The following is a 15,756-nucleotide window of genomic DNA, read 5'->3' on the forward strand; positions in this document are numbered from 1 at the left end:
ACTGGATTTCCTAGAAACAAACAGCACATTATTTCTTACCTGGTAATCTCCTGCTGCAGCTGTGAAACTGAAGGCACATAAAACACCACTCCAAAATAGACGGTAGGTTCCAATGCATATTTATCCAGCTGCTTCTTTAGAGGTTTTTCCAAATCTACCCACCGGCGCTGGTTTTGCTTGTTGTAGTACCAGAGGCTGAAGTAAGTGATCTGGAAAGAGGGAGAATCACTGAAGGAAGCAGAAATGTACAAAAGGATTTAATTGCTCTAATCCATGACCCGGGACCAAGTGACCGTCTCCTATTGCTTCTCTTCTCAGAAAGGGACCACAGCAAAAGCTGAAGGGGGGGAAAAAAAAAAAGGAGGCAAGACCTATCTCTATCTAGATACTCATTCAGGAAATAGAGACGAAAAGTCGGTTACGCTTGCAGACTGTTTCTTGAACCCTGCATAGAAAAATGTCTAGACATCAGAATGCAGCAGGTGCTACAGGATTTTACATAAGTTCAACAAAAAAACGTAAAATGTTTAGTTTTTAAATTATCAAAATACTACATTACCGTAATTAATATTTTATAATAAGCATAACTGGGGTTTGACCTAGTTGAATTCTGACTAGTGTTAATCCAACTTGGCACTACGCTCAAATTTGGCATCTATGAATAAATTATTTCATGTAAATACCAAAAATTCTAGTAATAAAGATGTAATTGCAACTTTTCTTTGCCCCCCGCAAAGTTCACTAGATACCAATTTAAGCAACTGTAATGCTGTGGAGGTAAACACACACACACACACACACACACACACACACACACACACACACACACACACACACACACACACACACACACACACACACACACACACACACCATGAGAAAAGCTATATACCTAAAGCAGTAAAATAACTTAAGTGTCTTACTCGGAGGTTTAAGAAAAATGCCCAGATATGAGCATTCAAATCTTAGTTGCTGTGTAATAAACTGTTCTAGTAAATCAATCCTAACCCTGGGCCTTGTCCATCTGAAAAAGTGCTAATGCACTTAAGGGTTGAAATGACAGCCTCAGGCCACTGCTAATATTTACCTCAAAAATCCATTTACAGATCAAGGCAATGGAAAAATCACTGCTTTGTTCTAGATTCTTAGAGTAACACTGTCAAATAGAACTTCCTACGATGATGGGACTGCTCTGTATCTGCACTCTCCAGTATAACACACATGTGGCTACTGGGGACTTGAAATGTGGCTAGTGCAGCTGAGGCACCAAATCCCCAATGGTACTTAATTTTAACTGACTTAAATAACCGCAAACATCTAGTGGCCATTATACTGGATAATATAGCTTTAGAGCAACAATAAAACAAGAACTAACACTCAGGCCATTTCTTTAACCTGTAATCCTCAAAAAAATGAGTTTTTCATTTACAGAGAAAAAGTGACCTCAATATTCAAACATGTCCTCAGGGGGCTTCCCTGGTGGTGCAGTGGTTGAGAGTCCGCCTGCCGATGCAGGGGACACAGGTTCGTGCCCCGGTCTGGGAAGATCCCACATGCCGCGGAGCGGCTGGACCTGTGAGCCACGGCCGCTGGGCCTGCACGTCTGGAGCCTGTGCTCCGCAACGGGAGAGGCCACAACAGTGAGAGGCCCGTGTACCGTAAAAAACAAAACAAAACAAAACATGTCCTCAATATTAATAATTTCATCTTACAAGTTTTTACAAAGAAAGAACCATACCTTTAAAATGAGTCTATTAATCAAAGAAACTCAACAAGAGTGAGGAATGTATCCATTTTCCCTTTATACACAAACAGCTAGAATAGTGCAGGAATTCAGTAAATTTTGAATGAAAGAATGAATGTTCTCCGCTTCTCAGTTGCCACCCAAGTCATCACATACGAATGGAATATTTTGGACATCTACTATGTTGGATCAGGTTCTGTTCCAAGAACTACAACAATATCATAGATTAAATCACCCCCATTACCTTATCAAATAGATACTTGTTGTGTGTGTTAAACTCTAAAACCAGTGTTTCTCCAAGTGCTGTCCTTGGACCACCTCTACCAGAATTACCTGGAGAGCAGTGAGCCCTACAGAGCTATTAAACTCTTAAGTAATTCTTGTACCCTTTAAAGTTTGAAAATCACTGCACTACAGCACACCGCCCCCCTCCAGTGTTATGTAGGAGATAGTCATATGAACAACCTATCCTTGAAAAGCTGTGTGGAGATCATTATTTTTGAAAATCCAAACACACTGTAATACAGCACAAAGTCTGAGTCCTACTGTTGTTATTTTCTGAAGTTATGATTATGTTTATAAAATAAATTATATGTTACCTGTAGGAAAAGAATAGTATCACATTTTTGGAAAACAGGTACTATTCCTATTCCTTCTTTCTTCTGAACTGCAACTTACAGAAAAGAAAAATCTGGTAACAGAAAGATGTTGCTAAAAGTCCAAAGTCCTGGGTTTAATTTCCAATACTTGCTCACTGTGAAGTGGAAAAGTCAATCAGTACAATTCGGTTTTCTCAAGTGTAAAATAAGGTAATACCTCCCTCATAACTCCATCGTGAGACCTAAATGTGAAACACATATGAATGCATTTTGCCACTAGAAAACCACTATATTTATAAAAGATTATTTAGTTTCACCCACTCTGCTAAACACCAACAAAATCGATTAAAGACCCTGACAAAAAAAAACTTTTCTAATTACATTTATTTGGATTGATTACAACACAATACATTTCTGTTCATTGTATTTATGTTTTGTGTTCTATTTTAGAACTAGGCTGCATGTACCATGTTTGGTCTATAAAACATACCACTGCTATGCACTTAATTCAATAAATATTTATTTTTTGCCATAAACACAGAAGACTGGATATTCTTTAGAATCTAAAACTGTTTTGGTCATAACGGTATATCACTTTTAATCAAAATTAAAAGGTCTTAAAAATACTCTTTGTAAACATTACTCTTCCCTTTAAATCTAGTTGGGCCTGAATCCTCCAAACACAAAAATTTAAATAGAATTATAAAACTATAGGTTTATTACATAATTTGTGGCTGCACCTTTTGTGAACTGATCATGATATACAAAAATATCTGAATAATCTGCTGGCATTCTAAAAATAAGCACATTCTAGAAGAAATAAACTCTTAAAAATCTGCTAAGTTTGTTTATTATAGCAATGCATTTATTATGCCACATATGGATAGAAAATCAAGAAGTACATTTGTAAAATTGCATCATAATTAGCTTTTTTATTTACAAATTATATACCTTATAAAGGAGTATCAAGAACTTTGTGCAAACAGCTGAATACAGATTTGGCAAATTATTTATTGATTAGCTATTTTAGTCATAGGAAAGTCTAAGATTTTAGACATTTAAACACTAACCCACTTTATGTTGTAGTAAAGTATTTGCTTTGGTACCTGTCCCTGTGTTCAAGTTCTCTCTTAAGTGGTAGTTCAGGCTAGCCAAAATAAAGTTTATATCTTGTAAATACTTTCAAGGAGGTATCATATTTCTAAAATTGCTCCAAGAAATGTTTATATACATATGAGTAACTAAAATCTCATAATATTATAACCCTTGGACTCAATGCTTTCTTAGAATTTCTACACATACATACTGAAATAACAACATCTGATTCCAGAGATTTTATAATATAATATGGTTTGTTTCTGAGATGAGTACGTAGAGGTTGAGCAATAAAATGTTGTGATTAAATTTCGTCAGGCATAGAATTTTCTGTATAAGTCCACTTTGGGGTATTTGTCTTGGATGACAACCTTGAGAAGCCGGATAATTAATTCTCTCCCCCCACAAAAAAATTTAAACCTATCCATAAAGAAAACAAAGGGGGAGAGGGAATCAAAGACACGTAGAGAACATTTCCTTCCTCATTCTATAGGCCAGCATTATCCTGATACCAAAGCCAGACAAAAGACACCACCATAAAAGAAATCTATAAACCAATATCCCTTATAACAATAGGTGCAAAAATCCTCAACAAAATACTAGCAAACTGAATCCAACAGCATACTGAAAAGATTATACATCATGACCAAGTGGGACTCAACCCAGGAGTACAACATAAAACAATCAATCAATGTGACATATTATTGACATGAAGGGAAAAAAACAACCATCTCAATTGACACAGAAAAAGCATTTGACAAAACCCAACACTCTTTCATGATCAAAATACTCAAACAAGGAATACAAGAGAACTTCTTGAAAGCATTTATGAAAATCCCCAGCTAACATCACACTGAATGGTAAAAGATTGAAAGCTTTTGCACTAAGATCAGGAAAAGGCAAGTATGCCCATATTCAACACCACTAGTCAACACTGTACTGGAAATTCTAGCCAAAGCAATTAGCTAAGAAAACGAAATAAAAGCGTCCAAACTGGAAAAGTAAGAAGTAAAACCATCTCCATGCACAGATGACATGATCCTATATATTTTTAAAAATCCCAAAAGAGCCCTTACCAAAAAAACAACAACAACAACAAAACTACTAGAGCCAATAAACTCAGCAAAGTTGCAAGGTTCAAGATCAACATGCAGAAATCAGTATGGATTCCATATACCAGCAACGGAAAATTCAAAAAGGAAATTAAGAAAACAATTCCATTTATAATAGCATCCAAGAGAATAAAATACCTAGAAATAAATTTAACCAAGGAGGTGAAAAGATGTGTATACTGAACAATACAAAACATTGCTGAAAGAAATTAAATGGAAAGATATTCTGTGTTCACAGACTGGAACACTTAATATTGTTAAGATGGCAACACTACCCAAAGTGACCTACAGATTCAAATGCAATCCGTATCAAACTTCCAAGAGCCTTTTTCACAGAAATGGAAAAGCCAATCCTCAGATTCATGTGAACTGCAAGGGGACCCAAATTGGCAAAACAATATCAAAAAAGAACAAAGTTGGGAGACTCACACTTTCTAATTTTAAAACTTACTACTAAGCTACCATAATCAAAACAGTGAGATACCAGTATAAGGAGAGACGTTTAGATCAGTGACATAGAACTGAGTCCAGAAATAAATCCATGTATCTATGGTCAACTGATTTTCAACAAGAGTACCAAGACTATTCAACGGAGAAAAAAACAGTCTCTTCAACAAATGGTTCTGGGACAATTAAAGATCCGCATTCAAAAGCATGAAGCTAGACCCTGACCTCACACCATATACAAAAATTAACTCAAGCTGGATCAATGACCTAAATGTAAGGACTAAACCATAAAACTCTTGAGAAGAAAACATAGAAGTAAACTTTCATGACCCTGAATTTGGAAACAGATTCTTAGATATGATGCCAAAAGTATGAGAAACAAAGGGAAAAACATCTTTGACTTCATCAAAATTTAAAACTGTGTGCATCAAAGAACCAAATCAAGAAAGCAAAAAGACAACCTTCAGAATGGGAGAAAATATTTCCAAATCATATATTTGATAAGGGTCTAGAATCTAGAATATATAAAGAACTCACACAACAACAAAAAGACAAACAACTCATTTTTAAAAACAGGCAAAGGACTTCGATATTTCTCCAAAGAACACAAACAAATGGCCAAGAAACACATGAAAAAATGCTCAATCACCAGTAGTGAAAACCAACCCAGAACCACAATGAGATACCATTCCACACCCATTAGGATGGTTATAACTTAAAACAGAAAATAAGTGTTGCTGAGGAAGTGGAGAAATTGGAACCCTTGTATATTGCTGGTAAGAATGTAAAGTGGTTCAGCTGCTATGGAAAACAATTTAGCAGCTCCTCAAAAAATTAAACATATAATTACCATGTGACACAGCAATTCCACTCCTATATATTTTCCTGAAAGAACTAAAAACAGGCACTCAAACAAATACATGTAAACACGTTTATAGCAGGACTGTTTGCAGTAGCCAAAAGGTGGAAACAAGCCAAATGTCCATCAGTAGATGAAAAGATAATTATGGAATATACATACAGTGGAACATTATTCAATCATTTTTTAAAAAAGTAGACACATGTTACAACATGGATGGACTTCAGAAACATTACGCTAAGTGAAAGAAGACAGTCACAAAAGGTCACATGTTGTATAACTCCATTTAAAGGAAATATTCAGAATAGATGATACATAGAGACAGAAAGTAGACTGGTGGTTGTGAGGTGTGGAAGTAGGGAGGAATGGGGAGTAACTGCTTAATAGGTAGAGGATTTTCATTTAGGGTAATAAAATTGTTTTGGAACTAGACAGAGGTAGTATTGTGAATGTACTAAATGCCATTGAATTGTTTACTTTGAAATGGTTAACTTTCTGTTGTGTGAATTTCATCTCAAAAAAGATATTTTTGAGGATCAGAACCACTCAAAATCAAATACACAATTTTAAAACTTTATTTTTAGATGTTTAAATACATCATATTCAGTGTATTTGAAAAAGTCTAAGGGGAAAAAAATGAACCAGAAATAGATGAACCTAGCTACGGGTTAATTATATTTTCTACTTTCTAATATCTATACTTAGGTCAAGATTTTGTACAGTTTGACAAAAACCTGGCAAACTCAACTATGTGAACATAAATGAAAAACACAGAATAAGCAAGAATGTGTTTGAGTAATGAAAAATTTGTCAAAATCAAAGCAATAAAAGTATATGCCCTTGACAAAGAAGAAATTTCTCCTTCCTCTTTTACAGAACTTTTTTTTATTTTATTTTACACATACTTGTAATGAGTTTAGTAATCTGGTTATCCAATTAAAAGCAGATTAAAAGATGACAAATTACTGAAATCCCCTGGCAGTCCAGTGTTTAGGATTCTGTGTACTTTCACTGCCCTGAGCCTGGGTTCGATCCCTGGTTGAGGAACTAAGATCCCATAAGCCTGCAGTGCAGACAAAAAAAAAAAAAAAAAAAAGACAAATAAAGGGGAAAGACTGGTTAAGTAGCATGTTGGCAGCAGCAGGAAGTGATGGATAACACTGTTTCACCAAGAGAGAACACATACAAACAAAAACCCTTTCAAAGGAAGTTAGAAAGAATTACAAAGGCAAAGTAGCCTGGAGTTATTTTTCAAAGGAACAAATAACTCTAAACATTAATTAGTCATGTATTTAATAACAACCATTGTTGCTAAAAATTAATCAGTGTCCTTTTGTAGACACTGAGGGGTAGAGAAGTTTATAAAGTTTTCTAAAAATTGGCATTATAAATAGTTTGAAAAATAAAATAAATAAATTTATTAAAAAAGGAGGCTTCCATGGTGGCGCAGTGGTTAAGAATCCACCTGCCAACGCAGGGGACACGGGTTCGAGCCCTGGTCTGGAAGGTTCCCACATGCCGCGGAGCATGCTGTGTACCACAACTACTGAGCCTGCGCTCTACAACCCGCTAGCCACAACTACTGAAGCCTGTGCACCTGGAGCCCATGCTCCGCAGCAAGAGAAGCCACCGCAATGAGAAGCCCACACACCGCAACAAAGAGTAGCCCCTGCGCACCGCAACTGGAGAAAGCCCGCGCACGGCAATGAAGACCCATTGCAGCGAAAAATAAAATAAATAAATTAAGAAAAAAAAAAAGTCTGGACCAAATAGTTCTCCTTAGTTAAAAGGCAAAGTTAATTATTTCATTTCCCAAATATAGTTAGAAAAATAACTTATTTTATATACAGCTTTACAGTACTTGAGCCAACTGTGGTTTCATTACTTCACTTGTAAGTTCAACCATATTTTCCAAAGCCATGAAAGATATTTCAGTTTTTTGCTGTTTGGGGAACTGCTGTTATTTCTATTGATGTTTCCTCCCGGGGGCTACTGCAATTCCCATAGCTGCCACTAGCACGGTGTAGTGCCAAGAGCACAGACTGACGGTCCAAAGGCTTTCGGCTTCTGAATCCTGGCTCCACCACTGATCACCTCTTGAGCAAGTCACTTCCTCACTGAGTCTCAGCTTATCCATAGGGAAAATGACACGGACTCTGCCTTCCTCAAAACGTTGTGGTAAAGTACCTTTGCAAGTTTTAATTGTGCTGATAAACTTAAAAGCACTCAGAACATTTGCTATGAGTACATTAAATATAGCAGATAGGATCTCTTTAGGTGTGTCTGAGAAAGCAGAACAAAACTTGAGTCAGTTATGCTTCTTCCATGAAAATAAAAATGTCCAAATAATCGTCAAACTAATGTCTTCCTTTTATTTAAAGTTACCAGGACCTTTTATTTATTTATTTTTTAAATACAAAAACTTTGGTACAGACAGGCTCCCCTGTGTGCCTTAAATTTCAACTATTACCAGTCATTACTTGATCTAGATGTTTCCTCAGAATCATGTTTTCTCTTCCTTGAGTCCAAATTTTTGGGGTTACGCACATCCTGTATTGTTTATGGGCTTGGTTTAATTGTAATAAAAATTTCCCCATAGCGGGGCTTCCCTGGTGGCGCAGTGGTTGAGAGTCCGCCTGCCGATGCAGGAGACACGGGTTCGTGCCCCGGTCTCGGAAGATCCCACGTGCCGCGGAGGGGCTGGGCCCGTGAGCCATGGCCACTGGGCCTGTGCGTCCAGAGCCTGTGCTCCGTAACGGGAAAGGCCACAACAGTGAGAGGCCCGCGTACCGCAAAAAAAAAAAAAAAAAAAAAAAATTTCTCCATAAACCAGCCTTTAATAATTGGCTTTTGGGGGACGTCCCTGGTGGTCCAGTGGGTAAGACTCCACGCTCCCAATGCAGGGGTCCCAGTTTCGATCCCTGGTCGGGGAACTAGATCCCACATGCATGCCGCAACTAAGAGTTCACATGCCGCAACGAAGATCCCGCGTGCCGCAACTAAGACCCAGCAAAAATAAACAAATATTTTTTAAAAAATTTTAAGATAAACACTAATAATATTTATATGTAATATAAATATTAAAATAAATATTTAAAATAAATGAATAAATACTTAAATAATTCTTTTTAATGGTTTTTGGTTCATGCCTCCCACCACTCCTAACTACCCAGTACCTTTCCCAATAAGAAACTTTACCTCCACTTGGCTTCTCTTTCTCACAGCTCTCTCTACTCCCACTGTGACCAAATCAAGCTGACTTGACCTGTGGGGAAACTCATTCCAATTGAAGCCTCTCAATATCTGAGTCTTCTAGCATCCTCTAGATCAATACTCAATTATCACTGAATAATTTTTGTGAAACTTCCTCACTGTCATGTTTATAGTCACCCTTTCCTATTTTGTTCTGAACAAACATATCAGGAGTTTTCATAAAGTTATTCAATGATTTTTCCATAAAAACAAAAGTTGCACAGTTACAAAACTTGGCTTCTTTCCAGACACAACATAGTTGACTTACTTTAAAAGAACTAACATTTACTCTGAAAACAAGGTGATTTTGATAATTCAGCTTTCTGTTCAGATGAAAAGACAGTTTACAAATTTTAGAGCTTGGATAAAAGGTGCAGTACCCCAAATCACAGTCATTTAAAGAGACACCAGCTATTATAAGCAGGTCCAAATCCTGTCAGAATGTAAATCCTTTCCAAATCCAAGTCATTTCTTGTCTAATTATTTTAAGAGTCTTTTTAGTTGTACTATTTTTAAAGTAGAGGGACATACAAATTAGCCAAAGGGTTTTCTAAGCCACTGATGCACTGAGTTTGATAAAAGTTAATCCCATATAAAATTGCAACTATAATTTTATCCTGATGCTTTTCTTAGACTAGGCAGAAGTCAGAAGACTTTTCATCAGGAGGGAGATGAGAGGAGACAGCACTAGATAAAGCCTATCCCTGGCAGAGATCATCTAACAAGGGCAGTTAACAAGTATTAACCTAATTCAAGTCTAGAGCTTACCTCTACACGGTGTGTGCCATAAATAATGAAGCACTGCACTTCTTCCTTTTGACAGATACTGTGATGGTCACAATGCCTCAAAGCACACAGTATTTTTTTTTTCTTTTCTGTTTAATTTCAATCCATTTTCTTCTATCATTGGTTAAATAATACATTACCTATTTGAGAGTCAAGGTTACAATATACAATATCACTGTACTCTACACATATGAGGATTCAAGAAGATGACAATCAAAAGTACATCTTAGTCTTGAAATTATACTGAAACTTATTACACTGAAGCCCAAGTAACTGAAGTCCTTAAATGACCAGATTTTGTTGTTGTTATTGGAGCATTTAACTTCCAGGAAAAAAGTAAAGCGGTAAGCCAATTTCTTGAAAGTCCAGGACGTGAATTGGGATCACTATTTACACAGAGGACTGCTCACAGCTTTTCTACTTACCATCCTGGACAGTAAGATGCTTTGAAGAAACAATGATCCTGAAACACAATAAGATCACTCTTCAAAAAATATACTTTCTAAGAAAAATGGACTAAAGTCTTAGAAGGATTCATCTTTTCATTCAATGGAATATTGATTGAATACCTACTGTGAGTCAAACACTGTTCAGGGTGGTAGGGATACAGCACTGAACAAAAGAACACAATTCCTGCCCTCAAGTAACTTACATTCCAGTAGGAGGAGAAAGACAAGCAAAATTATCTGAGAAGTTAGATACTGATAAATGCTATGAAGAAAGATATTCAATTATAAAATTAAAATGTCAAACATGTTTTTACAGAGTATGCTAGAATTAAACAGGAAAATTTAGTACATATAACATTTTACTACACAAAAATGACAGAAATAACAGATGTTACTGCACACACTTTCAACATCAAAGGTTGATGTTCTCTATTTGTACTACCACATACGAGGTCACTTTGTTTAGGACACACGAAACTGAGGGTAAAACAGAGCCTTCCATTCTTCAATCATTTTAGTTAACTAGTTTGTTATATTGCAGGATCATGTCTTATATGCCATTCCAAGAAATGAATTAGTTAGATTTCTTTTTGTTCAAATCTCCTAAATTTGGGCCTTTTGGGGCTTGCTTATTAGCTTAATTCACAAATGTCTATGTTTTAGGGCAATGAATAAATAGTAGCTCTTCTCTTTTTATTGAGAGGACAGTGAAAAAAAACAGATAACCTCAGTCTAATTTGGCCCATATTCCAGTTTTTATATTTCAATTAAGTCACAGGAAAAAAATACTTTTCATGTTTTTTTGAACTCAAGTCGTAGTTATTCCTTCTATCTTGTCTCACCATAGACAGTTAGTAGTGTGAGCAATATTTTTAGAAGTTGGAACCACACAATATAAAAATGAAAAGAAGGGCTGAAATGGGTATATTTAGGAATAGCTGCTTATTTTTCTGACATTCACTTTTCTCAGGTTAAAATTATAGCTGTTTTATGTTATACAGAAATGGTTATGGGGAATTCCCTGGTGCTCCAGTGGTTAGGACTCCGTACTTCCACTGCAGGGGGCACAGGTTCAATCCCTGGTCGGGGAACTAAGATCCCAGGCCACACATGCTGCAGAGTGTGGCCAAAAAAAAAAAAATTATACCCCCCCCCAAAAACTATAAATGAATATGGGCCTTATACATTTCAAGAAAGAATCTAGTCACATTTAATATCTATTGCCTAAAAGAATATTACCCAACATATTTTCCATTGCCTTAAAAAAATATATGTATAGCAGCTCCACTGTTCTCAATAGTATTACCATGAAAAAGCTGAGGATGATAAAATCAGGGAAATTACTTTCGTGGTTAAAATCCTAAACAGATACACATGAAGAAACTCATAGACTTCTGTTACTAAAAGCTGTATTTGTTTTTCCTTCATCAACCAAAATTTGCAAATCATGGTTTAATCATACAAGAAATAACTTTCTATCCCACATATTTACGAGGTGGTTTTCTACTTATAGCAAATACTTCTTCCAATACTCCAAGAGTAAAACTGTTTCCCTTTTTAACATACAGAAGTTACTTCCCTTTTCTATCAGTAATATAAAGTTCCATCTAATAAAGGCCACACTTAAGGCTTTAATGGATTTGCTTTTATATGCTCCTCATTGAGGATCAAGGAATGGGGTGGGGGGTTGGAGGTACATAACTCAGAAACATACATTCGATATTTTTTAATTGTTTAAGTACCATAACACCAGTTACATTTTATTAGAAGTTCTACTTAAAAATACATAAGATATTTTCATTACACTTAAAAGTAGAAGAGGATGAACTACCATTAATATGTATGTGCTATCAAGGGTAATAGGAATTATTCTCTATTATTCTATATCCAATTACCCTATATTCAAGGTATATAATGATAAAAGTCTCAATTTAAAAAAACCAGATGCAAAGGTTAAATGATAGAATCATGACTTGCAGAAGAGGAATTAAAAGTGGAATAACAATTTATAGTGGCCCTGTCCCCATGCTCATAATTCACAGATGGTAGAACGGAAACATTTGGGTGGTGTGAACTGCCGTAACGGGTGGAAATAATATCTGTGTGCACAGCAGCTAAATCACAGTGATCCAGTTCTATCAATAAAGGCAGCAAGTGCTTCAACAGGCTCACTGGTTCTACCACTTTTTCTTGTCTGGATGCAGATTCTGACTCTAGAAGCTCCCAAGTTCATCCAACAGCAGTGCAACCAGATCTTGCTTTGGAAAATGTCTCAGCAAGGAACTCTCCTGGGGTGTATTTCATCAGACTGCTACTTCCAACTCTGCCAGGAAACAAGCTCGCAAAAGGCTTCCTATCAAACAGCTCTGCCCTCAGCACTTCAGACATTCCCAGCCGTGTCTTGCGGCCTAATCATGATTCATGTTCCTTCTCAGACTTATCTTCCTTTGCCTGATGTGGCTTCAAAAACATATTTTAAACAAAATAAATTGTAGTAGTAATTAAAATAAAAGATAACAAATCTCAAGAGTACTTTAAACAATCTCCATCAGATTTGGGAGGCTGCACTGTGCCAGGCTGTCCTTAAGGGCACACGCTCCGTGGCAGGCCACCTGTCACTGGCCCAAGGTCACATACCGGGAGGAAAGATGCTGATCAAGAAGGCAGAAGAAGGGGCTTCCCTGGTGGCGCAGTGGTTGAGAGTCCGCCTGCCGATGCAGGGGACACGGGTTCGTCCCCCGGTCCGGGAGGATCCCACATGCCACGGAGCGGCTGGGCCCATGAGCCATGACCGCTGAGCCTGCGCGTCCGGAGCCTGCGCTCCGCAGAGAGAGAGGCCACAACGGTGAGAGGCCACAACGGTGAGAGGCCCGCGTACCGAAAAAAAAAAAGAAGGCAGAAGAACTAGTCCCGTTGTGGTCTCTGCCACATAACCATGAGCAAGTTACTTAACAACTCTTTGTCTCTGTTCACCATCTGTAAAATTAAGATGGATATGAGTACCTCACTCATAGGATTGTTGGGGATCAAAATAAGCGAAAACATTAAAAGCACTTAAAACAATGTTTCATATGCAATAAGTGCTCAAGTAATATTAACTCTTATTATCAGAGTTTAAGTCCCCTTAAACAGTATAAAATTTCATATTACATCTACTGTAGTATAGAAAATTCTACACTTAAATGCTTCCTTCACTAATGGGGCTTTCTCTTTGGCAATTTTTCTCTTTCTTTCCTTTTAAAATAAATTATTTTAAAAAAATACAACAATTGGATTGCTTTTCTTTAGAAAAATGGCAATGGCTCAAAGGAAAAGTAGAGCGTCGTTGAGGGAAAAGTGTTAAACCTGCAGCTGAAAGACCTGAACTCTAGCTGGGGGCTGTCACTTACTAGTTGCCCCAGCCAGGCCCAGGGGGTACTGTAATGGACAGTGAAGTCTGCACTCTAGCAATGGGTCACAGATATTGAACAAATAATAATATGTAGTTTTAGATGTAGTCTTCATTATTAAACATGCTTCACTTTTCTTTCTGTTATCCTACTGCAACATAGAATGTAGAAGTGTTCTTTTCCTTAAGTCACCATTCAAACATAAACCTGACTTCAAAATACGTGCCAGACATAAAAGTACAAACAAATATGCATTTGCAAAATATGGGTGAGAATTAAGGTTATTTTCTAGATGATTCATTCCAAACTCTGGGAAGAAGAGAAAGGGTATTATAAGGAATATCTTTATTCTCAGTGGTATAGCTGTGAACTTAATTGGCTGACTTAATGACAACACCTTGAGTCATTTTTCTCCAATCCATCTTTCTCAGTAAATTATTCCAACCAACGAACAAATCTACATGATGCAAAAGAAAACGGAAATGACTAAAGAAAAATAACTCTATACTACAACAAGTGACCTGCACCAGGACCTCCCCTTGGTGTGGACACTGCCCATCTTTGGTCCACTCCATCTCTGAGATGGTGGAAGGAGGAAGGAAGTCAATTAACTCAGGATTAAATTAAATCTACGTAAAGCATCTAGTACAGTGCTAGGCACCTTGTCAGTACCCAACAGAAAGCTACTGTTACTATCCCGTATCATATATGAAAGAAACAAAATCCAGAGAAGTTGGTTTCCTTGGGCCACACAGGTAGTGTACAGGGATTTGAACCCATATTCAATTAGCACCAAAACTCCACCTTGTTGCCTACAAAACCCCGTGCTTTGCCAACTGCAGTTGAATTTGATGGTACAAAGTTCAATCTGCTAAAAATCCACTTGATATCGAAATTAATTTGTCAAGTCAAAGTCTGAGCCGTCTAAATAATTGTAACATGACTGAGCAAAGACAAGTTGTTTTTATATTCACAAGGAAATGAGCTGTTTCCACCCAGCATGAAATTACTTGTGTATTTTCTTAGCCTGCTCAGTTAAAGCTTGTTCAAAATAACACACTCTGTCCTATTTATAAATAAAAACTCTGCACACCTGTGATTTCATTTGGATGATCTACATAAGGTGGCACAAACCCTTGATAGAAGTTATTTCTATAACATGCTGCTACTTCTCATATAGGATTTGTGACATGCGTGTTTCTTCTAGTGAAATTAACATCTTTTTCTTTTTTTTTTTTGAAATTAACATCTTAAGCTGATTCTTTTTTTTTTTTCTTTAATTTATTATTTATTTGGTTGCACTGGGTCTTAGTTGTGGCAGGCGGGCTCCTTAGTTGTGTCACGTGGGCTCCTTAGTATGGCATGGTTGCAGCATGCATGTGGGATCTAGTTCCCTGACCAGGGATAGAACCCGGGCCCCCTGCATTGGGAGCGCAGAGTGTTATCCACTTCACTAGCAGGGAAGTCCCTTAAGCTGATTCTTAAGAATGTAAATTGCCTCTGGGTATCCTGTCAGTTCATTAAAAGATAAATCCAAGTGACATTTATTTATGAACAAACTGCTTGGAGAACCAAATAGGAAAATATTTGCTAAACCAACATATTGTTAAGGCAGTGATATGAGCAAAGGCTTTGTTAACAGAAAAGAAAATGCCATGTTCAGGTAGGGTGTGTGTCTGACAAGACAAATGAAGTACAGCGCTCAACAACTGGCCGGGGGAATTGGTTAATGCGTGAAGGAAATATGAGTCATCCGTTCATTCACTGGAGAACTGTCGCATACCTACTGCCTAGGTGGGCACAAAGGTGCTGTTTGGTAGGGAAGACAGATTGGATCTACCATCAGAGGTACAATAAAGGAACGACCATTCACAACCTCCTCCCTTTCCTCCTTGAAGGGAGATTTTTTTTCCTTAACATTAATTGTCCAAGTGAGGAAATGAATACCCCACATGGCCTTTTTTGAGATCTAAAGATAAAGGCCATTCAAAACAGGCATTTGGGGCTTCCCTGGTGGCGCAGTG

The 15,756-nt window shown here is 37.1% G+C and overlaps 1 protein-coding gene across 3 annotated transcripts in view; it reads right to left on the bottom strand.

Moving 5' to 3' along the window:
- PTPN21 (protein tyrosine phosphatase non-receptor type 21) overlaps positions 1-15,756 on the bottom strand; it is a 71,514-nt gene that overhangs the window by 41,885 nt on the left and 13,873 nt on the right. For all 3 annotated transcript variants that reach the window (XR_004045082.2, XM_030883646.2, XM_030883649.3), the window contains exon 3: positions 40-209. Coding sequence is in view for 2 of the 3 variants with exons in the window: in XM_030883646.2 (XP_030739506.1) it covers positions 40-209 (170 nt within the window). In the remaining variant the exon portion in view is untranslated. The remainder of the gene's footprint in view (positions 1-39; positions 210-15,756) is intronic.

The sequence above is a fragment of the Globicephala melas genome, chromosome 2, assembly GCF_963455315.2.
Source record: "Globicephala melas chromosome 2, mGloMel1.2, whole genome shotgun sequence".
Classification (NCBI taxonomy): Eukaryota; Metazoa; Chordata; class Mammalia; order Artiodactyla; family Delphinidae; genus Globicephala; species Globicephala melas.